We start from the raw sequence: 24201 nt of genomic DNA, 5'->3' as shown, positions 1-24201 counted from the left end.
TGTCAGCAAGAGTCCTTTAACCTGATATAAGCGAACGTTTATTTGCGGCCGGGAAAAATCGCTAGATGTTTCAACAACCAACAAATTACCCGAGTCGTAGGCATGAGTAGTACTGGGCTAAAATTCAGGCGAATGATCCACATTTCATCTCTGAATCCAGAGACACACGTTCTTAGCACATCGCGGATGTTGCACCGCATGGCACGGGGCTGTCGCCGTCGTTTGAAGATGAAGAAAATTACACGCCTTAGCTTTCTTTTGACGGCGTGCCGTTACAAGAGGTCGCCCTGTCCACAACCAGTATTCGCATATATCTGGAGAGTTATTCAGACTGTGCAAAGAAATACTTCGAATATTCAAGGATCTATTATTTGAAGCGTCATAATTCTTATTTACCTCTTTCAGCAATGATATATGTGCGCAATGGACAAGTAATTTTCTAATTAATTTGTGTCGTAAGTTGTAGAAGCAAGAAATGAACAACAGAATGTTTTGACGTAACCCCAACATTCCCACAATGCCCCGCGGAATTTAAAAAAAAGATTGTGCAGTGGTGATCTTTTGTCGCACGTCATCCTTTATCTTCTTGTAAAAGCCATGCTTGGGAACTAGTACACTGCCAACAAAATTGGCCCACTAAAAATCCAGAAATTAGGACGGACTGCGCGAATAATTTCCAAAACAAACGGGATATTTTTGATCGTGCTTTTTAATGGCTTCTCTCTGTTATGGAACGGTTCAAGACTCAAGCCTTGCCCCTAGCAGCGCTGACCTCAAAGTTCACATTAAAGAGCATTATCCCTCTCTTCCTCGCTAATAGAATAGAATACACTAGAACCCAATATAATAGAATATACTGGCTTGCAGAATGGCCAAGAAAAACAAAGTAAGCAGGGAATTCATTCCAACGTGGGCATACCCACCACCTGGCGCACCGCAGCTTCACTAACGCGTCAGGGTTGCTCCATTTCCAATCTTAAGACAGTGATACATTCAAATATTGTCATCGCGTATTCAAAACAGGAGGGCGTTGCACGGCATCAAAATATTTTTGTGCTTTCACCAGTATAGAGCACCTAACGTATATATAGCCCTGAACACCTTTAATGCAGTACAATCTTGATACAGCACATCGCAAGCACGCACGATGTATTTATGCTTTCTTATGGAGCCAAGTCGCAGCGGCGAAGGTTGTACTTTCGTAATAATCGGAGTGTTGTGGGATGCTTGATATCATAAACTGTATCGTGTTCGAAAGTGGCAACACGGAAGCCGCAAAGTTTCTATAGTGAACACGAAATGAGCGTACATTTCTGCCTCAGTACACGAGATTCCCCCCTTTCTCACTTACCTCTACCGGCGAGGCCGTTTCCGCACAGTAGCAAGATCTCGAGAAGCCGAAGCGTCGCTGTAAATCCGAAGGACCCACTCGGCAAGCACGGCTCCATGTTTCGATTCCGAAGAAAGCAGGAAGCTAACTGGCAGTGGCAGTTTCTTCCAGAAAAACACAAGCGGGTGAAATCACGGTAGAGCGTCGGCCACAGCTCAACATCGAGGTCAGAAGACGTCTTACATCTTCAGCCACCACAGAATGAACACGACGTCATAACACGCACACCTTTTGATTTCTAGATCTGAATCAAAGCGAAAATGCACTACTTAGAATCACGCGCACTTCACAGGTAGAACAAGAACCACGGCTGAAATCACAAAATCAGCTTGTTTTTTCTTATCTCTCCTTCTGAAGCTTGCAGCTCAAAACGCAGTCCTACACACCAGCCTGAGATGAGCTCTTCTCAGGAAGCAGACGATAACGCGAAGGAATTACGCAGTCGGCTTCTTTCCTCTGATCTTGCAATGTTGTTCTTCTGTCCCCCGAACAACGCAATCCGATGACGGCGGCGAGAGAGCGCAATAAACGGAGCCGTAGCCAATCCAGACGGCAACTGCGACGAGCGACGCCGGATAGCAGATGACGAACACGCGCGGCGGGGGAACAGAGAGTAGGCGGCTAGACAGGTAGCGCCGGTCGTACCTTTCTCTGTAACCACAGAATTTAGATGATATTGTATTCTTTCTGTACCTCCCTCTCTGTGTGAGTCTTTTATGACTGGAGACGCAATGAACTCCGAAGACAATCTCCGTCGACGGTTGCGACCACGAGCTCCCGCACCACACGACTGCTTCCGACGAGAGCCAGCGGCGATCTCCGCGACCGCCGGCAACGCAGCCAGCTTTTCGAGGTGCCGGTGGGGGCGGCTGAGAGAGGTGGAGAGGAGGAGAGGTAGAAACAAACTAAAGAAAGGGCAGGCAAGCAGTCCGCGATGCGCATGCGCAAATCGACCGCTTGCGAAGGCGGGAAGGATGAATCGAGGGATTTGGTTTTAGTGGCTGCCTGACCGGCCGACGAAGAGCAGCCGGTGTGCGCGTAATGATGGAAGGGAAGGCAGGCTGACAAGAATAATGCGCAAAAGAGGCAAACAACCGGGAAAAAGCAGGCAGTGTCCTCGTAGAAACATTGGTCGCAACCCTAATTCTTTAAAATGCGATTGCAAAAAACAAAGCAATACCCGATAGGTCCGAACACTTTAGCATCAACGCAAAGTAATCGGCAAGACACAAAAAATACAAAAGTGTCGACATAAACGGTGTTCCTGGAGGCTCGGAAGTACTTACGAGGGAAGAAGAATCGAAATAAGAGGTCGATGAGTAACGCGGCTGGGCGTTGCTTATTGAAAGCAAATCTGTGATTGCGAGTCCCCCCTTCCTTTTTTTTTTTTTTGCGTCCTTGATATTCGCTTCTTTCTTGCTTTTTCACTTCTGGTTACTCATCGATCTCTTGTGTTCGTCCAGTCTTCGAACTTCTGGTCGGCTTTTCCTTGGTGCAGCGACACTTGGGAAGACGGCTTTTATCGATGGGATGTCCGCCGGCAGCACGAGATTTTATAGGAACATCGCGGATCGGTGTATTTTATTCGCGTCCTCCGCACATCGACGGCGATTTCGAGCCCGCGAATGCAATGTGCCTTTCATTCCAGCAGTTTGCAGCGTGGACCCGACTTTTTTGGCATTGCATGTATTTTATGTGTCTACTGAGTCCTGGCCTTTCCGCCTTTGTTTGAATACTCGCGTGGTCTGCCGAGAAGGGTTAAGAATAAAGAAATCCTGCTCAACCGTTTGCGTGTACGACCATGACACCTTTAACTTTATCCCTCGATTTAGAGTTTTACTTTTGTTCCGGTGGAAACTTGAGTTTTGCTGTTCTTTTTTTGTTGTTCTTTTTCTACGGCGAGGTCAAATAATTTTTCTTCAAGGCAGTTTTCCCTAGTAGGGCGTCCAGAACGCTTGCTGGCCACTACTGCGAAAAATCCCCAAATGTCAACGCCACAATGAAACCTACGGCTCCGCACTATGAGCTTGTAAATGTAATTTTGCCTATGTAAGCGAAAACTTAAGTTATCCCGTCTACGGTTCACAATTTCTGTAATTCGCTTTTTTCTGAGACCAGGTAACAGCCCGAAAGAATCGGTGACTCTTTTAATAAAACTACTTTTCCTTTCCTTTTTTTGTTGTGATCGAATCGAACGGCAGCTTCAGAACGGTCACAATGACCTGCGTAAGCTGGCAAACTATTAAGCCAGTTTTAACCGGGGCTGCTTTGAACTTACAGTAATTTGTTAGTTAATACATTAGCTCAATTGACTATATTGCCCTGTCCTCACGAAAATTTTAAGGCGCACCTTTCAGGTTCACGTAACGCTGAAGAGCCTGTGAGCTAGGTGGTGACTCAAACGTTGCTCTCCCGTCCGACGTTCTCCACACCATCCTCTCCAGCCACGACCGCCGGGCTCGTAAACATTTTGCAGCACTCGGGCCCATCCGGAGACTCACCTGCGGGGGAAGTTCACTGCCGCTCTTTCATTTGCTATTCTCTGTCTCCTGACTTCCCCATCTTCTTCCATCCCCAACCCTCCGAATGATTTCGTGGCTAGAGGACAGACGTTAATTCTTTATCCCGTTCATTATGCATAGCCCAGCATAAAAGCCTTTTTTTTTATGAATAGTGGCCACCCATCTGATCCAGCCGTTCCGTGCTGGCCTGAATAATTAAGCGAGAACAGATAGGCGGGTGGATCGAAAGACAAGAAGACCAGCGATTTCCGGACTGATCCCTTGATGTAAAACTTCTAGTTGTGCGCGCGTCGCAAAAGCTATTCACCGCTGGGGTGGGTAATCGGGCTTAAGCCGCTATTTACCCAGCAATCTTGAGATGCCAATCGCTTTCGAACATGAATCCGCGCTGAATTAGGCGACAGTCCCGGAATAAGGCAGGTTGAATAAGGGGTTGTAAAAGTCTCATTTGTTTCGCGACAGAGTATCAGTGGAGAACGAGAGATTACGAGAGGAAACCATAAAGCAAAAGTACAAGCCCAACTAAGCACTCCTTACTGTGCAGTGGGGGCAAAATCATTACAGCCCTATTGCGCAACATTTATGGTTGTATTGTTGGCGCTGCCTAAGCGCCCTGAACGACGGTGACTTTCCAACCTGAATACATGCCAAGCAACGTACGCCGTGCCTCCTGATGAACTTCACACGAATCTTTTCAAGGGCCACACTAAGATCACTGCGATACACGCCCATCGATAGAACCTTAATCACCCATCATCAGCGCTTGGCAGCTCAAAACACCGATCCCCGTTGTCGTCCGCTCCTGATACACTGCCCATTCCTATTATTCCGCATGCGTGCAAAACTTCCGAGAAGCAGAGCCAAAGGCAGCCGCATTCATGAATCCGCTCATAGCCTCCTTCACTAAAAGGTTTATCGTCGTTTCCATTGTTCTGAACGAGTGAGCGATGTAAGCTCATTCCCATAATGGTCGAGCAGTGGCGGCGTTTTTATGGCACACCGGGCACTATGGTACTATACGTAACCTGACACACCGGCAGGTAATAACATTTCGGTTCCGCGCCCCCTATCTTCTGTTTCATGGCGCGCAAAATTAGCTTACGAAGCAGCTCACCAGGTGGCAGTTACTGCAACCCGATTAAGCGTTGGTGTCACTCTACCGTACGGCATCGCTCTATTCCAGTGTTTCCTCTTTGCTTTGCCGCTGCGGGATAAATGCGCAGCCGGGCCATCCATGTGGAAAGGGGGTGGTAGACAAACAAAACGCGTAATCTTAAGCGGGTGTCGCTCGTAAGGTATTGCGCAAAGGGTGACGGGTAACCTAGTTTGGGGGAATACTAGGAGAGAGAGCGGCTTGATGGCCTGTGCAGACTGCGCGCAACGACCGTACGCTGCACTAATAAATTTCCGGCGCTGCACGGACTCGGACAACATGGCCTGCACAGTGGGCACAAAAAAGCGAGACCAAGAAAGCAAACCCTCGAGGTTTTACGGTACGTGGAGTGTTCTAAGCGCAGTCGTTGATGCAGCGTGTAGACCACTGCACGGATATAAGAACTGCAGTAGCATTTAGCAACAACAGCTTTGGGAATTCAAGCGGGAGTAGCACAGCCCAAGTGGTTGCAGTTTAGGCAAGTATATGCATCCGTCCAACGGTATGTTGAAAGTGCGCTCACTTACATACTAATATTTGTTTAAGGATATGCTGATGGTTAATTTCCCCGTATGTAGTTTTGCCCGGCTGTGATCAACCAGACCCGCCGCGGTGGCTCAGTGGCTACATCGCTGCGTTGCTGAGCACGAGGACGCGGGTTCGATTCCCGGCCGTGGCAGCCGCTTTTCTGATGGAGGCGAAAAGCAAAAACGCCCGTGTGTTCAAGATTTTGGCGCACGATAAGGATCCCCAGGTGGTCAAAATTAATCCGGAGCCCTCCACTGCGGCACGCCCCATCGCCTGCGTTGCGTCGGCGCGTTAAACCCTACAATTAATCAGGACGAGGAAACGAATGCTTAAATTGTAAATTAATGTCTCTAAGAAATATCGTTGATGCGCAGATATTCAAAAAGATACCCACGAGAAAAATTATATATATATATATATATATATATTAATAGATTTAACAGCGTTTACAAAACGACAGTTGATAAAGGTTGGCCAGAGATGCATTCAAGGCTTGCTGGTCTTTGCGTACGAGCACCCCCAGCTTGTTCCTGAACATGTAGAGCAATGCGAACCAGCCCGAGTGAAGCCAGACACTTTACTTGCAGTTTATACCCCGCTGAGAGCTTAAATGTATCGCAATAACTTTCGTTCTTTGAATGTTCAAGCGCTTTTATTTTTCGTACTTCATAGTTCAAATCTCATACTCCCTGTGACGTTGTCATTCTGAATTTGAAAGCTTTAATATGCATTTTAATATACCTGGGGTGCCAAAACAACGTTTAGTTATTGCAGAGAAGGCCACTTATTTCCAAGGGCATAAATCATCTGGTGTAAATCTTATTGATTACTTTAGTAATAACGTAATTTCCTGTGTATTTCTGTCAACGATAACCCAACTGCTTACGATAGCGTTGTACGTCACTCGGTGATGTATGACGTTTTTGTTACCTTCCTGGAATTCTGTAACTGTCTTCGCAGCTGTTAAATCGCTTATGAAATGTCTAAGGCTTCGTTTACCGCATGCCCGAGACGTTTTCTCCCGCGTCACACAAGAGGAAATTCTCTTTATTAGACTTGTACGAGTGTATAAAAGTCGAAGGCGGTAAATATTTCATGTTAAGACAATGAGGGACATATAAGAAAGTCGTTGTCCAACGAACAGCACCAGGATCTTAGCCTTTCTCAAGCCACGTTTAAACTTCAGGCGCTGTGCACGACCCCCGAAACGTATACAGCGCCACTTGGTAACGTTTGTTATAACTTTGTTTGACTCAAATCGCGACAATTGCTGACTATGTTCGTCTCGAACCGCCTCTTCAAAGACCGCTGTTTAGGTTTGGAAGGAGCAAATTCTTTCACCTCACCCGATCAGAAACGTTCGGCCTGAGGGTTTTGTTTTCGAACGGTGAAACATGCACTTGAAACAAAATATATGCTGATTGTTACATTCGTTTTGCAACCATACCGCAAAGTGGCAACGGCAGTAAGTGATTAGGCTATTGCCGCAGCCTTTGGTGTAAAAGGCGATTGTTTGATTGTTTCATAATAAAAGAACGTTCTGTAAAACCCTGCTTAGTTGCAATGACTTCGTGAGCGATACAAATGAAGGCATCCAATATCGACTTCTGAGTGCTCACTGTCAGCATTTAGAAGGCAGTGCTTAATTAAAGCGGCCATGTTGTGTACTTTGGAATAAAATTTTTCTCTAAACCTTTCCCGTACTAATTCGCTGGTAGTGGATAAAATGTGGTATTAACTTTGTAGGTGTTCCAGCATCGTCGAGGCATCGTTTTATGCACAAGACTAAACCCGTTTTCACGGGGCACTGGGACGACATTCATACTATTCCATCACCTTATGACGATCTGTAGAGAAGGCATGAGATTCAGTTCAATGAGACTCACGATGGATGGCTGCGTGGCTCGACTTACCTGAAAAAAAGAAGAAAACAAAGTCTTGTTAGCGAAACGTAAATAAGACCTATTCAAGCAGTGAGCAGTGTCCACTCACTCACTCACTCACTCACTCACTCACTCACTCACTCACTCACTCACTCACTCACTCACTCACTCACTCACTCACTCACTCACTCACTCACTCACTCACTCACTCACTCACTCACTCACTCACTCACTCACTCACTCACTCACTCACTCACTCACTCACTCACTCACTCACTCACTCACTCACTCACTCACTCACTCACTCACTCACTCACTCACTCACTCACTCACTCACTCACTCACTCACTCACTCACTCACTCACTCACTCACTCACTCACTCACTCACTCACTCACTCACTCACTCACTCACTCACTCACTCACTCACTCACTCACTCACTCACTCACTCACTCACTCACTCACTCACTCACTCACTCACTCACTCACTCACTCACTCACTCACTCACTCACTCACTCACTCACTCACTCACTCACTCACTCACTCACTCACTCACTCACTCACTCACTCACTCACTCACTCACTCACTCAACTTCGCTTAACAACTAACCGGCACAACGATCAGTCAAGCGTGTGTGCAGACTTTCCCAGTTTGGAGCGGGGCATAGTACAAGGCACACAGAGCAGACGAAATTTGAGGATCCGAGCGCGTTGCTACTGTACTATATCAGCACGTTCCACGAAGCTGAAGTCATCAAGTGAAAGATGAACGTGTTGGCATGTGTGTAGTTCAGGTGCGCCCTAGCCAAGGCGAGCTTTAATTCTAGGGAAGCTGTGGAAGTAAGTATCTCTAGGCTGCCCATTGAAGTAATTCGCTGCAATATAGAAAGGAACGGAAGTAAAGGAAGGGGCGCAAGCCCGGTTCAACAGTTCAGAAAGCTTTGTTAACTATAACAAGAGAAATATATAAGGTTTTGGAGTCTGAGCACATAAGCAGACTCAAATGTTCTGAGAAATATTTTAGATGCGACTGCATCTCTTTCACTCGCCTTGTCCCTCCATACGGCGTTGTTGTCCGTCCACACCCCTCCCCCATTCTCCTCGCCGCGCGAGCTGTGCTCTCCGCCGCTCAACCCCTCTCCTCTGCAATAGCGAACGCTCTCTCGCGAGGGGCATTGGATTGGATTGGCTTGGCTTTGCTTGGCTTGGATTGGATTTGATTTGATTGGATTGGATTTGGATTGGATTTGATTAAAGTGGATTGTGTTGGATTGTGTTGCGTCATAGCCGCGCCACGTTGCGTCATAGCTGCGGCAGGGGGTTCGCGGCACGTTTCACGCGATGGGAGAATCAACCTAACGGTAACAACAACGGAACCCCTATGCGTCGCATCTACACAGGGGTTCCCGCGAAGGGAAGTGGGAGAAATTTTTCTTTTCTGGCGAGAGCTTCTCCACAGTATTGTCCTTTAAAGCGAAAAAAAAAATTTACACAGAGGAACGCAAACCTTTCGGTAACAAGGAGGAATAAGAATTGTTTTATAGTAGTGCATCAGCTTTTTCCACCAAAGGCTAACCCCTCACACCCCACCCATCCAACCGACGAGCAGTGGAAGTGCGTGCTGCGAAGCGGCCAGCTCCAGGATCAGGCTGCAGCACTGGTCGAACGGGCTAGGGCAGTGGCCGTGGCACGTGGCGTACCGGACTACGATGGCCGCCCTTTCCCGTCTCTTTAACACCCTCCTCTACCCTCTCCCAGTTTAAGAAATCAATGTTTACTCTCTCTCTCTCTCTCTCTTTAAATGTTGAAAAAAGTGGAAAAAACCTCACGTAGGGTGCCACTTGCAGTAAATTCTGCCGCGATCAAAGCACACAACATTCGCCGTAGCCGCAAGGAAAGTTCCGATGTGAGGATTATGCTTACATTCCTCGCGGCGGAAGGACGGTTGGAAAAGCAAATATTGAAAGACTTCAGTTGATTTGATCCCATTCGTCGGTGGCTATCTGTGTACAATAGAATCTTGGCTTATTTTTTTCCATTTCTCGTCTGACATTAGTCGTGACATATGTGCTGATAGCTCATATTGCATTTCGGAAAGCGGGAGGCGTGCAGACATTGCATTGTGCAAAATTATCGCATTCACCCCTTCTTTCCCACTATATACGTGTCTTTGTATATCACTCGGCATGTGAGCCTGACCCTGTAACTTTTTATCTCTGCCTCTCTTGCTCGCAGTCTATTTGACTCTTCGTTTCTACAGCCAGTTTCATATTTTCTTCTTTATTATTTATGGAGCATTATAAAAACCAGAGCTTCATAAACAGCCACGCATGACTGCATCCTTCTACGTCCAGAGTTGTTAGTGCAAAATCCGTTTTCCCTCTCCCAGGCTTTATGAGCAACTCATTGCAATCTATCCTTTACTATGGTCTCCCAAATCCCCAAGTCAGGCTTGACGGTGAAGCGCATTCCCAGTCTGTTTGCTTACTCTTACTCGGTTCTTATCATTGTGACATGCATAGACGACCGCTATACCCGCAAGATTATGGCTCGTAGAGAAGCAGCAAATTTGTCCTGATTATTACTTTTCTTTTCTGCAAAGTCATTCCCAGTTTCCGTGTATAACAGAAGGCAATAACCCGGAATGGCCGCATCCCGCAGTTTCTGAATGGTCAAACAGAATACATTCCATCCGCGGCGGCGGTTTCTTCCCAACTCTTATCGCCGAAAGTCAGATTAAAAAAAATGTTGTTTTGAAATTTGCTGGGCCAGTGGTTCTGATATTCCGAAACGGTGAAACGGGCTAAGAAATGACTGGAGCGAGGCATTCGTGGAACGCATCCCTATAAACGACCGGATTAGAAGGATAGCGGGTCTCGCTATTATGCCGCAGTTTTTTTTTTCTCATTATTATTCGCATTGAAACAGAACACTCAAACAATACACGACAAGGGATCGGGGCCCGGGGTCACTAACCCTCTTTTCTACCAACGAGCGTGCCTATGATCGCATGGTGGATATTGTCAGCTAAGCCTTCAAGAAAAAAAAAGGCAGCAGCGCTTGATGTGTTTTCGACAACACTAAACGTCGCACGAGCAGAAATGAAGATGTGTAGTTGGTTTTAAAGCAAAAAGAAAATAAAAAGTGGGAAGAATCACCACTGAGTGCATTGCGCTTAAATCCATTTGACATGAATCGGATTAGAGGACGCAATACTCCTGATTTATGCCGTGCCTAGAATTGTGGACTTTCGCTCCATGAATACACGGCGCTTCACCATTGTTCTTATTTCTGTTATTTATCTGCTTTCGCCATGAATTTAATGTCTTCTCATGTTAGCAGGCAACCCAACAGTAGATAGCACCGCAAATTTTAAAATACTTGATAAAAACCAGAAACAAGTCTTGCACCGTTAGTTTGTAAATGCCTGTTTAAATCGACATTTTCGTAGGACAATGTACGGTAATAGCAACGTCAAGGACAACGACATGGTATAAGGCTGTCATTCTATCATCACGGCATGCATACTCCACTTTTTGTAAAACAAAAATTGCGAGCTGCAGCACACCTGCTCTAAAAAGCTTCTTGTATTTGCGTCGAAAGAATACGGGCTTAGTGCAACAGCTAAAGTGGTTGCGTTGTTCACGGGGAAGTTTCCCTGTTTTTCATGAGGATGTCTGCTCAATTGTGTGTCCGGATGAAATGACACATAGTATACGTGAACGCTGCGTGCGAAGTATTTTCAGGGAATATGTGATACACCAGATCGAGAACAGTTTTTTTAACGCACATTATGATGATGCTCGCAATGGATCATCTGCTATCCTTCTACGTAGACGCCAGAACTCGGATTATACCATTAACAAAGCTACGGAATTCAGTTTTGCAATCGAGGGGCGTCTTCGAGCTTAATCTTACTGATAATTGTTGTTTTTGCGGAGTTACTTTTCTCCCAAAGAATGCCGTTGTTGCCACCGAAGTCATTATGTTACTGTACAGTCTGTGACAAACAGGACACATAAAAAATTGAGGCAGGTGTACTACAAATTATCCCGGGAAAATTACGCATCTCCGTGCCATTAAGCATAGCATAAATATCACGTGTTATATGTGTTCGAAACCTATGTGTGCCAAACCTTGTTTACGCTCTTAACTTTTTGACAACACAATAGGGTTGTCAAAAAGCTTAGCGTAAACAAAGTTACAACAAGCGATGAAAATCCCGGCGCCGTACTCATATGCAACTTGGTTTGTGGAAGATACAGCGTAGGTTTAAACAGTCCCGTTGTAGGCGGGAAGGGCTCCCATGTCCAAAAAGTAGCCAGACTAAAAGGATGGGAAATGAGTCCCCAAAGGTTCAATCGAATTCTTCGAAATCATCAACACTGGCCTTGGATCGCTGAAGAACGCGTGGTGTAAACTTCAGAAATTTCTGTGGTGAAGCGCTCGGGAAAATAGCAGTGGCAGAAAAACGCGTATACGGGGAGCACTGTGCATTATCCGTTCGTTTCCGGAGCACCAAATGCAGTTCGCGCAATGCCACAGGTAGTGTTGCGTGCAACAAGTGGGCATTTGAATCTATATGATAAATGCGCCAGTATGCCGCTCATGAAGCCATTCATCTACACTCCCAGTCGCTTTTCAATCTCCTTGTTTGGCCTTTGCGAACGTAAGCCATATTCACCGACAACACTACAGTGCGCATCCCAGAAAACGTCTATTTAGAGCATTCTATTAGTCCACAGAACCTGTACACGAGCCACGAACGGATATATCAGGAACGTGTCGAGCGCGACTCCGTGGTCCTAATTAAAACGGCTCAAGTCGCACACACTCATTTCTACAGGTCACCTAATCTTTACTAGCTTTACTAGCACGTTAATTGCCGCTTAATCAGGAGCGCACACATTAACAAGCCACAGCTTACAGAGAAGGAGCAGACAACTACAGCGAGATTGAGCCGGCGCACACTAACATACTCGGGTGCCGACTACAGGTCCGACGGCTGTTGACATTCGGGGTTACGTTGCCAATTAATTTAGTACGGAAGCGCGCGCCTCCCTGTCTCTACAAGCAGGGGTGAATCTCATCACGCTTGAGTGGAGGTATCAGTTTTGGTTTGTGTAGACCTTCCTCTGCGTGCAGTTTGTGCGCTGGCCTGTTAAGCTGAAAGCGCTTTAGGCTAAAGGGACTCTGCAACACTTCTGATAAGCGCTTTCACTCTTTCCTTCGCCTCTGGAAGCACTGCGAAGCCTATAGTCATCGCCAGCACGGAGTGGCACTGCGTGATTTGCTCGTCGCAGCAGATGCGCTTTCCGTTTCTGCTTTCCAATTTTCTGGCGTTCTTGGCTAGCGAATGCGTTGACTGCTGCAACTGAAGGGGAACAGTCCAAAAGCCGCTTCACCGGTCTAATGACCTAATAACGGCGCTCGAAGAACTCCAATACCGGGAAAGAGAGAAAAATCTTTTGAGGAAGTTTCCATGTCATCTGATGGGCATGAAGCAATATTTTCGGCTTAGGGACTTTGAGACCCCCTATTATAACTACTGGATGTGCTGGTTGACTACGTCCTGCAAGCATTTGAAATTCCGAAAAAAGTTGAAAAAAAAAGTGTTGGAGTGTTTCTTTAATTCGGCTGGAAAACAACCAACGGCGATTAATTTTAATAATTTCCGGTTATTCCGCAATGGAACAATTATTACCAACTGAGGAAAAGGGTACTGACACCGTCGTATGTATATCTACAATAAGAATGGGGTATATAAAAACTATGTGGATCATTTTGCGCAACAGTGAAACCGACGTTAAAGGCGCTAGCCTTATAGCGCTCGATTGGTATAAATGGGTTTTATGCAAGTATTTACTAAAAAATCCTAGGGCCTTTCTAATTCTCTAGGAGACGGCTTATGTACCAAATTTCTTTTGCAGCAATCCACTTTCGAATAATATTCCCGTCAAGTTTGAGGTGCAGCCGAGTTGCTGTTCAGCCGAGCCGCATTTGTTCGACCAATGCTCAGTTTGAGCGTTGCCACTTTTGAGAGTTCCTGCTTCTTTTTCATCGAAATAAAAGCAACGACAGAGAAACCAACACAATGCGCACCTTAAACGAAAATAACATTTGTGGTATGCTTTATGCGATTTTGTTTTGGCTCAGTTATACATAGGGATTTCATTGCGCTGAACAAAGTTGGCATCTATAGGGCAGTTTAACTTCACGCGAGGTCTAGTTTGGGCGTGTTAATACGACATGGCAAATATTGGAAGCGCTAAGACAACAAGAACAAACGGGTGCACACACACAATACGCTTGTCGTTGTTCTCTTAGCGCTTCCTTTCCTTGGCAGTTCTAGTCATGTCCACAAAGGTGCTGCCTGTTTATACTTCATGTTTACGCTCTTTTTATCCCAGAAACACCTTTGAAACGGGTGCTTTTCGGGAAAAGATTTCAACGAAAATGGGTGATGAAAGAAAGGCAAGGCGAATAGAAATTGACGTAAAAACGTGCCAGGATACGTCAACACGCACTTCGCTTAGAAAAAACAGGAACTTGCACTACATGTTTGTTTTTGTGCTGCAATGTCGTCCAAAGCAGCACAACCGGTAGAAGTGCCTTTATAATTCAAGCAGGGGTGTCAGTATTATATGTGATGACGGCAGCCATTAGCAGTGCCTGAGTGTTCGCCCTTCACTCAGACAGTGATGGTCCAGTCATCCAATTACATTGGATAGGTGCTGTCCTTAAGAACCTTACCGGAGGTGAAGGCACAAAACATCCTAAATTGTTTGTAAATCTTACGGGCCTCGCACAGCTTTTTGAGCTGCCGAACGTTACGCCTATTTTAAACGTACATGTGTAAGCAGTTTCGGTTTCTCATTTTAGAACGGTAGAAACACCGACACATGGGCTAACTTGTAGGTATATCGGGTACCCTAAAGATAAGTTCGCTGTCGGTTTTTTTAGCAAAGAACCAGCCGTTTGAAATCTCTTGGTTTTTCAAGAGCCCATACCGCAGTTCTTCTCATCGTCAGTCAGTTGTGAGACCTCAATGGTAGCGGTTTCGAAAGGACAACAATTCGCTTCCTTCGAAAAGCAACAAACAATCCTGGAGGTGCGCGAAGCAACCTCGTGAGTGTAAGACAAAACAAGCGGCCCCATCGGTAATTGAAGCACAAACAGGAAGCAAACTCTTCCACACGGCCAGCGAAAGGCGTCGGGAAAAATTGAAACCAGCGGACGAGGAAGCTTCAAGAGGAATGGTCGAGCGGGCCCTCGATGAAAGCCGATCGGTCAGGCGGAACCGGCTTCTTCTGCCTCCCCTTCCCTTCTCTTCTCTTGTCTCCTTCCCTTTCCCGCTCTCCCTTTGCTCTTTAGCTCGTCTTCTCAACGCCTTTTCTCAGTTCTTTTATTCTTCCCCTGAAAACAGATGACGCCAGCAGACGTGCCAGACCATGCGGTGAGAATTGCAATGGCCAGAAGCCGTTCCGCCCCGTTTGCAAGGATCGACCTGCCTCGGGCCGCTCCGACTAAGGCCGCGTTCCGGCTCTGGGTTCGGACTTGTTTTCTAATGGTTTCGTTTTTCAAGCGCGGACACAAGGAGGTCCAAATCAATAGTGCGAGATACAACGAGGGAGACAGTAACAATGGAAAAAGATAGATTGGGGAAGCTACCTGGGAGTCTGGGCTTCGCTGTTACCCTTTACAAGGTATGGCTTTGAACACGTGTCCTAAAATTTGTGGGTACGGCTTTCACACTAAGAGAGCGTTTTATTTCACTTTCATTCCTTCTTTCAAGCATTTCCAAACAAATCTGCCTCATCACACGGACGGGAACGGACCCCACTACATTCCCTGTGGAGTCCGTTTTTACCTGGTGGACTTTCGTTTTGTGTCCATTCAGTGAGCCCCTCATTAGTAATTGTAATTCCGTGTTGCAAACTCCTGATTTCCAAATATGGGGTTCGATGAAAGTGTTTACTAAAATGCGCTAGGGCGGTCTTACTATGAAGTCAAACGCCTTACATCACCTCTGAAAACGACGTCATCTTTGCGATATATTTGTGAATACTAGTGAAGCGTATTTTGAGGTGTTTAATGCGCAGGGCTTCATAAAGATACATTGGATATCATATATGTATTTATTAAACAGGGCTCTAGAAACAGCCCACGTCCCCTTAACGATGACCTTCCAAGCAATGCGTTTGTGTATAGATGCGAAAGCTACTTTAAAGGGCTGAGTGTATAGCAGCGAGGTTTGCGCATTTATCTGACAATTCCCAGTTGGAAGGCGGTGTTTGCAAATTTCTTCCTTCTCTCGTGCTCGCGTAATTAACATTTGGTCTCCGTAATGCATCTTTTTCGTTCCCGCAACTTTTATACTGAACGCAGCAGCACACGACGGCAAAGAGCAGGCGATTACAATCAAACGCCTTCGCATCATTCAGATAACTAAGAAGAGTTTCTTTGTATTTTTTTACTTGCGCTTGCACAAGGTAATAGTAACTATGAAATGCATTCCAGGTGCAAAAACATTAGAAGAGGATCGTCTGCTCTGATTCCCTAAGACACCACCCTCCTGTCTAAACGCCTGATTCACTGAGCACAGACACTAAGCTACTTTCAAATACCCATTCCAGCAACAACCACCACTTCAGGTGCACGGAATTATGAGGCCCGAGTAGGGCCGCAGACGTCCCCATTAGTGGTGCAATAACGCTGATGTACTGCATATTTTAAGCACCAAACAGGCAGACAGCAAAAATAATAATGCGATGCTTGTCTTCTTTTGTGGATAGCTAGCCAGTGTGAGAAAGGTGCCTTGGCAAATGCTCCCCAAAACCAGACAGCCGCCGCATCAGTGCACGACAGGCGCTACTCAGATCGGCCAATGTGCTGCGAGCGTGTGGAAGCCAGGCCACGTGATCCTTCATCAATCACTTCCCATGGGGCTCACGCACACAAGTGCAAAAGGTGAGCATTCGCGCGCACGTCCCCATTTGGTCCGTGGCCTTACTTCAGGGCTTGTTACGTTAATGTACTTTGCCTAGAGGCCATTCCCGGCTTCAGGCCAAATGTATGCAGCATTGTTGAGGGGGAAAGGGTGAAAAGCCCCTCATTTCCCGGTTATGAGATGAAACCGAGTGTCTTATTGCTACAATTATCCACTACTGCAGCGAAGTTCAGGTACAAATTCTTTTCTTCTCAAGTGTGCTCAGTAATGAGATAATCGCAAAAAAAGTCAGTGTACGTCTTTTTTAGAGGAATTCGCTTTTTTAGCATATCCCGTCGTGTTTCGCATGGTATGCTAACTTCTACATTGGGAGATTTTTTAGCTAAACGGCATGCGGGCCACAAGCAAAAAAAATACTGAACCGCTGCTAATGAACGGGTAGGATGAAACAATCTTTTTTGCTGTTCTCCAATCCCTAAAAGCAATTTTTGAATACACTGAAAAGCAAATAAAGGCGTCTCACTCGTGTGGAACTGCTGCAAGATACCAAATCAAGCACAATATGTGCACGCCGTTTTTAATAAAAAATTTCCACGCTAACCGAACGTGTCCTCGAATGAAGAATTTCGTTCATTGGTCGGTTAACGCAACTGCAAGCAACGCTGCATTGCAAAAAACTAGCGACGTAAGAAAGCTACCACCCATCTTTGTTTTCTTCCCATTTACTCTCCCTATAGAAATGGCGCCAAAAGAGTCGTAAACTTCCCTTCCTCCTCTTGCATTCTCCTCTGTTTCTCTCGCTCACGGACGCGCACTTCCGGATAAACAGGTCCAGCCAACGTCCTCCCGAGCTTCCCTTGATGCAACAGCGCAAATTCCAGTCTTGCAAGTAGAGTGGATTCCCAGCGCGGTCGCTGAAAGGTCATGGCTGGTGTGTCTAGACAGGAACGTGGCAGTGCCAGCCGAGCTCCGAAAAGTTAATGGCTGCCTACCCTCGCACGCAGGGTAGATGAGTGATTGTCGCTGAAGTTGGTTCCATCGGTAGCTTCCCTCCTCCTCCGTGGCTCCGCTTTTGTCAGCGTGTTTATTTAACGGAAACATGCCTCCATTTTTGCCTTCGATCAACTTTAACCGCGTCCGTGCAAAATTCCGCTATCTTGTTTGCAAAATGTAAAAAGTGTAAGGCATAACAAGCAATTAGCTTAATGGCTTCGTTCCAGCGTTTGCCGCACTGGCTCAGCGATAAAGGGCATTCTGTGTATGACTGAAAACGAAGACAAGGGGTCGCTTCGATGCTGCAATGGCCCTTTTTTTTCTGGCGACAAAAAAGAGCACCTCGCGCGTGTAGCGATTTCGCAAATGTTGTAGAACCTCCCAGGTAGTTTAAATTACCCCTTAGCCCTGCAATATAGCTTGCCTCGCCGTTCAGGTTTCGCTTCAGTGATGTTTTAGGCTCATTTTACTCCCGTAGCCGGTGGCACGAGGCTTTTTACTCACTTAACTGCGCCTTTTTTGAACAAAGAAACAAACAAGCAAGAAAAAAGAAAGGAACAAACAAACAAACACACAAACAAAAAGCAAGCAAGCAAGAAAACAAACAAACAAACAAACACGCAAGCAAGCAAGCAAGCAAACAAACAAACAAACAAACAAACAATTCGCTATCTTTAATCCTCTGGTGGAAACAACAAGGCAACAAATGTTGTAGTGTTGAAAACATTTTTGAAAAACGCCACCAAGAGCCTTCGCAGCGCAGTCAGCGCAGTCAGCGCATCGCAGGTCCTTCCACGTTTTTACTCCCTGGCTCCGAAACAGCAGCCGCCACCGCAGCGAACTTATTCCGCAGGTGTTTGCAGCATCACTAGCTATTCGCCGATGCCACCTATGACTGGATCTGAACATCCGGTGGACCACAACCAACGCTTCAAGATTTGAGGTACGAGAACGCTGCTGACCCTAACCCGCTCCTGGCAGTGCACGCAGCGGCTGCGCGTGCCTCCGGGCCCGTCACGATCCATAAATGCATCATTCTACACCGCGTTCACGCCTCAACTTGCCATAGATGAATCCAACGAAATGTCAGCAACGCATAATCCCGCCAGTTGCGCACACTCCCGCGCTATCACCCATGGAAACAAATACTCAGTGCCCGCCATCAACGCAAAAGAGTCCCGCAAGCCGATCAACCGCTCCCAGGTACTACAACTTCAAGCAAGCCCACACTCCCAAGGCTGCCTGCAACCAACTACAAGATAATCATTCCATTTGGAGTCGGCTTGCGAGTCAACGCCTGGACATCCCGACAGTTGGCCAGCAGTATTCAGCAGGAAAGCAACTTTCCTATATAGGTCTGCTCAGATGTCATCCCGTTTCCACAACCCGCTCAAAATCTCATCACGCTCAGCCTTCTCCTCAATATCCAGTGTACTCGGACACACACAATGCCGCACTCGACACATTTTTAGCCATGCAAGAATTTCCATCCGCAGCACTACGCCCGGACACGACCATATGCCCAATAAACGTCTCTGCAATCTGGATGCCCTGGCACTTCGAAATCTCTTCCAATGCATCAATGACCACTGTGCCCACGGCACGCTCCCACTACAGTGGTGCCATATCGACATCGCACTTAACCTAAAACCTCAGAAATCGGTCTCCCTTTCAAACCTACGTCCTATTTCTCTAACATTTTGCGTCGGTAATCTCATGGAACATTTGGTTCATACTAGATTGACTAACTTATCGAAGACAACGCATTATTACCACATACCGTGCACCGCTTTAAGCCATACCGGTCCACTCAAGACATTCTACTTCAACAAAACGAAGACGTCATCCATCGTAATCCGAAAAACTACAAATACTGTATATTTGCTTCGGACATGAAAGAAGCTTTGGATAATGTCACACAGGACGCCTACCTACACGGCCTCGCCACTCTCAACCCCGGTAGAAACACCTACAACTACGTTAAAGCGTTTCTAACAGAACGCACGGTGACAGTGGGACTTGGACACCTACGCCCATGCATGTTTACCGTTACTCCACGTGATAATCCACAGGGGTATGTCATTTCCCCACTCAATTTTAACATCGCTATCAGAAAGATCTATCTACGCAACTCTACACCATAACCGATCTGAAGCATGCTTTGTACGCAAATGACTTATCTTTATGGACAACCACAGGATCCATCATAGACCAGCAAGAAGAAGCCTGTCAAACATCTGTTTATTGCGCATGCAGGTACTTAACGCGGTCTCACATGCGCACCTGAAACATCGACCCTCCTTCCCTTACAGCAATGCACAAAGGACAGAAGAATCTCTGCGATACCATACTCGTATCTTCTCATTTAAATCTTTCCTATTCCAACTGTTATCCACTTAGGCATACTCGAACTCACCATCCCACAGGACGGATTAGGCTCCCATACAGTCCTGCAACTTCAACGCACAATGATTCAGCTAACCCAGTTAAATCGCCGTATCGCATACAAAGGGACTGGTCCGAAGGCACCAGACTTAACCCGTCTCATTCGAGTCTTACTTATAAGTCGCGTTACGTACGGCACACCTTGCCTGTTCCTCTAGCCAGCCGAACCGCGAAAGGTAAATACTCTTATCCGACAAACCTGCAAGACGGCCGTCGGACTTCCTACGTGCACATCGAACGCAAACCTGTTACAACTAGGCTTATTTATACAACACCTGCGATAAACTTGTGAGACTCAACGCACTTCAAAACTCCAACGGCTTTAACTCACTAATGCTGGACGTACAATCCTGGTTCGCCTTGGATATTCATCGACTTCGGTCTCCAGATGCAGAATACGTGTTCCACTGTCTATACCGAAACACGTCCTAGTTACTCCCATTCGTCGCAATATACACCCTACCTATCATATTGTATGATGAATAAGGGCCCGCGCCAACCATCTTCAGGTACAATATGAACCTCAAAAGGATTTGCTATACATAGATGCCTTTCTATACGTAACCAAAAACGCGTATGGGATATCAGTGGTGAATAATAAAATTCAGACCATAGCCACAGTCACTGTCCTCACCACGGACACTGCCATAGCCGAAGAAGCAGCAATAGCCATTGCGGCCACCACAACACAGAGTGACTACGTTACCGTACTGACAGATTCTCAAGAGGCTTGTCGCAACTTCCTGCGAGGCACTCTGTCCCCAACAGCCCTCCATATTTTCGAAAACAAGAATCACCTACCTCACCTCTGCATTATCTGACCACCAAGTCATTCAGGCATAGTAGGTAATTAAGCGGCACATACGGCGGCTCGAGAAACAGTACACAGGGCTATTGCGGACCGTCACCACCTTATCCTACCACCCTCATCCACTACAAGCCCCACCCCTTACTAATATACAACGACATACTCTCTTACGACCGACTAGCCCGCCAACAGTTTCCTCCAAAAAATAAGCAACTCACCAACGGAGGAGTCATACTTTCCCAGCTCGAAACTAACACATTTCCCCACAACACGCTCTGGCACAAAATATTCCCTACCCAACACTCACCTCACTGCATCTTCTACCCTACATCAGAAACACTACACCACATAGTCTTGGTATACCCAAACACCCCAGATCTCCCTCCCAATCCCAACCCTACCCCACCACAGTGGGCGGTGATGCTCACCAACTCTGATCCCTGCCCTCAGCTTCGGCTGGTGAATGGGACACAGAAGGCCGGGTACATCCAGGGTGTTCTGGACTGAGGACACCCCTCACTGGTCCGGCGTGACCGCAATCACAATGGATGGAATAAATTCAGTTTTTTTCCTCCTGAAAATATTCTAGGTTTGCTTTTTATGACTTTTTTGTTATAACTGAATGAACCCAAAAGCTAAGATGTGTTCTATTGCTGAGAAAAAGGTGGACCGCGTACGTCCCTCTGTCCAGTGGGTTCACTTTGCTCTACCCACTGGGTTCTACCAACTGGTAGAGCCCAGCTGGTATAGCCTATTTGTTCCTCTGTCTACTGGGCGCAGTTACCTCGCCTGGTAAATTGGTGCAAATAAACTCGCACACAGTGACCCTTTTCATACAGTCAGTGTGTAGTTAGCGGGGACTTCTTTTTTGCTGATAGAGCAATAGCGGCACCACGAGGAGGCTAAGCTTTGATTGATGCGCGCAGGCATGCTAGCGGTTGACGTACCCCAGTAAAGGTGCTTTTCAGACGGGAGGTATTTCTTCTTGCCTTTATAGAAAATAACATCAGTGTGGACTGAACGGCGCCCGCTCTTTCACGAAGCGAATCGCCCGGCTTCTCGTACCATTTCTTTCGGGTATCTATACGCACTCCCACGGCCCAAAACATAGCTATTGGTTGAAAGACAATATTCGCTCACCAGAAATTTTTTCCTGCTTGGAAGTAGCTCACAAACACGCAATAAAAATCAACAGAGAAGTGGACATGAAAATTCAACTGCTGGTTTTGCAGTGTACTTTCCTTCTGTGGCAGGGTTACGAAAGTGCATGTGAGATGCTCTTCCGGTAGGTGAAGTGAGTGACCCGTACACAATAGTGAGAGCTTTGTTACGGAGCAACAGTGCCGAAAAAATGAAATAGAAATTGGGACCCGCAGTTAAACAACGCTGTCCAGCTGCACTGAATATAGGTAGTTCGTTTATCCGCTCCTTAAAAATGACGTAATAAACCATTCACATGTGAACAGCCAATGAATTACTGCTTTAGTCCTAAATTATATTAGTTTGAATGAAATAAATCACTTCGTTCCACAACTTTAACCTGACTCCTATGAAATGGCGCTACTTCGTATGACGATTCTTTCAACTTATCCATCACTCACTGAGTTACTCGGCCCTACGTGTGCTTAATAAACCCCTTAAATGCTCATCTGATCAAAAGCTAACGTCTCTTCAGCATTGCACAAGCTTCTGACAACAGAGTTGAAAAAAGCAACGAACATGACAAAAGTAAACGAGACCAAAGTAGTCTGACGTAAGTATATAGCGTCGCTACTCAAAAACACTGCATTTATTCTCCTGCAATCAATGTTGCATAATTGCCCCTCAACAGCGCTGTTATTGGCGCCTGAGGCTTTCCGCGCAGACAACTGCATGCGCTGCAGTCGGCTTGGCTTGACTTGGCCTATTGCTTCGCTGCGATGTAAAGGAATTTCTGATCCGCCATCAGGGCCGATTTGCTAACACGGGTGTTCTCCCGGTCCCGACGCCGTGCGGCACTACAGATGAGCTAAAAAAAAGATACGCACTAAAGTGTGCTGCGCAATAAAGTCAGAACCTTTCGACAGAGAGGCTTATGAGAATGGCATAAAAAAATATAAAGAAAAATGGGAAAAAGATCACCGCGCAAACGTAGACGCGCGGCGAACCAGAGCGCCTGTTCTCCCGGGTAGGGCGGTACATTGGTGGCAACACCTCTGCCTGCTTGTGATAAAGGCGCCGATATTGCATTCCACCATGGTTCCTTCGCAACTGCTGCGTAAGGGAACTGCGGGAGTATGCGAGTGAGGATCTGTTGCGGTTCTTTTTCAACGCTTAAATATTTTTTTTAGGCGCTGTCCAAAAAAATCGACTCCAGCACCACTTTAGGGAATGGTCGCCACTGTGGCCAAATAAGACGCGGTGAAACAGCGTAGCGCCAAAAAAGCAAAACGTCAAAATAGCACAGCGCTCAAAGCGCGCACACACACCAAGGAAACGACATGGCGGCGAAGTGGAACAGTGGCGACAAAGCACGGTTACCAAATGGCACGTCATGACGGAAGATCAATGCAACGGCATTGAAGGTTCTTGAGCTTTATTAGGCGACTCTTAGCAACTCTGCAATTATTGTAGCGTAAGCTACACTGGCCGAGGTTGAGCAGTTTCACGTGGACCTTGAATGGCCGTGCTCCGCAAGCGCGAGGAGCATTGGATTGGATTGAATTTGGATTGGATTGGATTAAATTGGATTGTATTGGATTTAATTGGGTGTAATTGGATTCGAAATCATTTTAGCAGCAGTAAGCATGCCAATCAGCTAATATAAGACAACCAGGAAACCTAAGAATAACCAGCTGAACCCTAGCTCACGCTACGTATATCCTGGCATTGCCGTGCTAAGCCACTGCTAATTTTTTCTGCTCCCGTATCTGCAAACTGCTTACATAACAGACAAGAGTAACTGCAAGAGTCCGGCATGGTCCACTCTTATTTACTTTTAGTGCTGTTCTTAGCGGACTTCTATTCGCGCTAAGAAATGCAGCCTTAAATTTTACCACCGAAATCGTTTTGCCAGTCGTTTTATCTCGGAGCAAGTAGGGCAGAAATCATCCGTTCGCCCAATTCAAGTTTGCTTAATCGGAATCAATTTTATCACATTCTCACGGCTCGCGTTCCACCTGTTGAGACCTTCTGTTTCCGTTTCTCGAGGAGACGTTTTATTAGTATTTACTTTTCTACGCTGTCTTTTACACCGTTTTTACCTCCTTTTTATTCAGACCATCTCCATGTTTGTTTTTGAATAAAAGAGCACTGCTATTGTCAGCTATGTACTTTTGTTTCACTGCAAACATGACTACTGACCATCTCCATTTTTGCTCTTTAATAAAAGAGCACTGCTATTGTCAGCTATGTACTTACGTTTCGCTGCAAACATGACTAGTGTTTCTTTCTTCCGAACAATGTTGATTTTTTGTGATTCACGGCACCAGTTTCAGTAGTTTCGTCGTGCTTACAATAGGCCTTGATGAAGAATTATCTTCACTTTGG

General features: G+C 46.3%; 1 protein-coding gene across 3 annotated transcripts in view; it reads right to left on the bottom strand.

Annotated features, from left to right (window-relative positions):
* LOC144158860 (uncharacterized) overlaps positions 1 to 24201 on the bottom strand; it is a 366527-nt gene that overhangs the window by 232602 nt on the left and 109724 nt on the right. For 2 of the 3 annotated variants that reach the window (XM_077690030.1, XM_077690031.1), the window contains exon 1: positions 1352 to 2210. The exons of the other annotated variant lie outside the window; for it this stretch is intronic. In XM_077690030.1, the coding sequence (XP_077546156.1) occupies positions 1352 to 1448 (97 nt within the window). In that variant the 5' untranslated portion in view covers positions 1449 to 2210. Of the gene's footprint in view, positions 1 to 1351; positions 2211 to 24201 lie in introns of those variants that run through there. 3 annotated transcript variants of the gene reach the window in all.

Source organism: Haemaphysalis longicornis, unplaced genomic scaffold (assembly GCF_048455015.1).
Source record: "Haemaphysalis longicornis isolate Haplotype H1 unplaced genomic scaffold, Haemaphysalis longicornis Haplotype H1 scaffold_10, whole genome shotgun sequence".
NCBI lineage: Eukaryota > Metazoa > Arthropoda > Arachnida > Ixodida > Ixodidae > Haemaphysalis > Haemaphysalis longicornis.
This window is presented reverse-complemented; position numbering and strand designations above follow the sequence as displayed.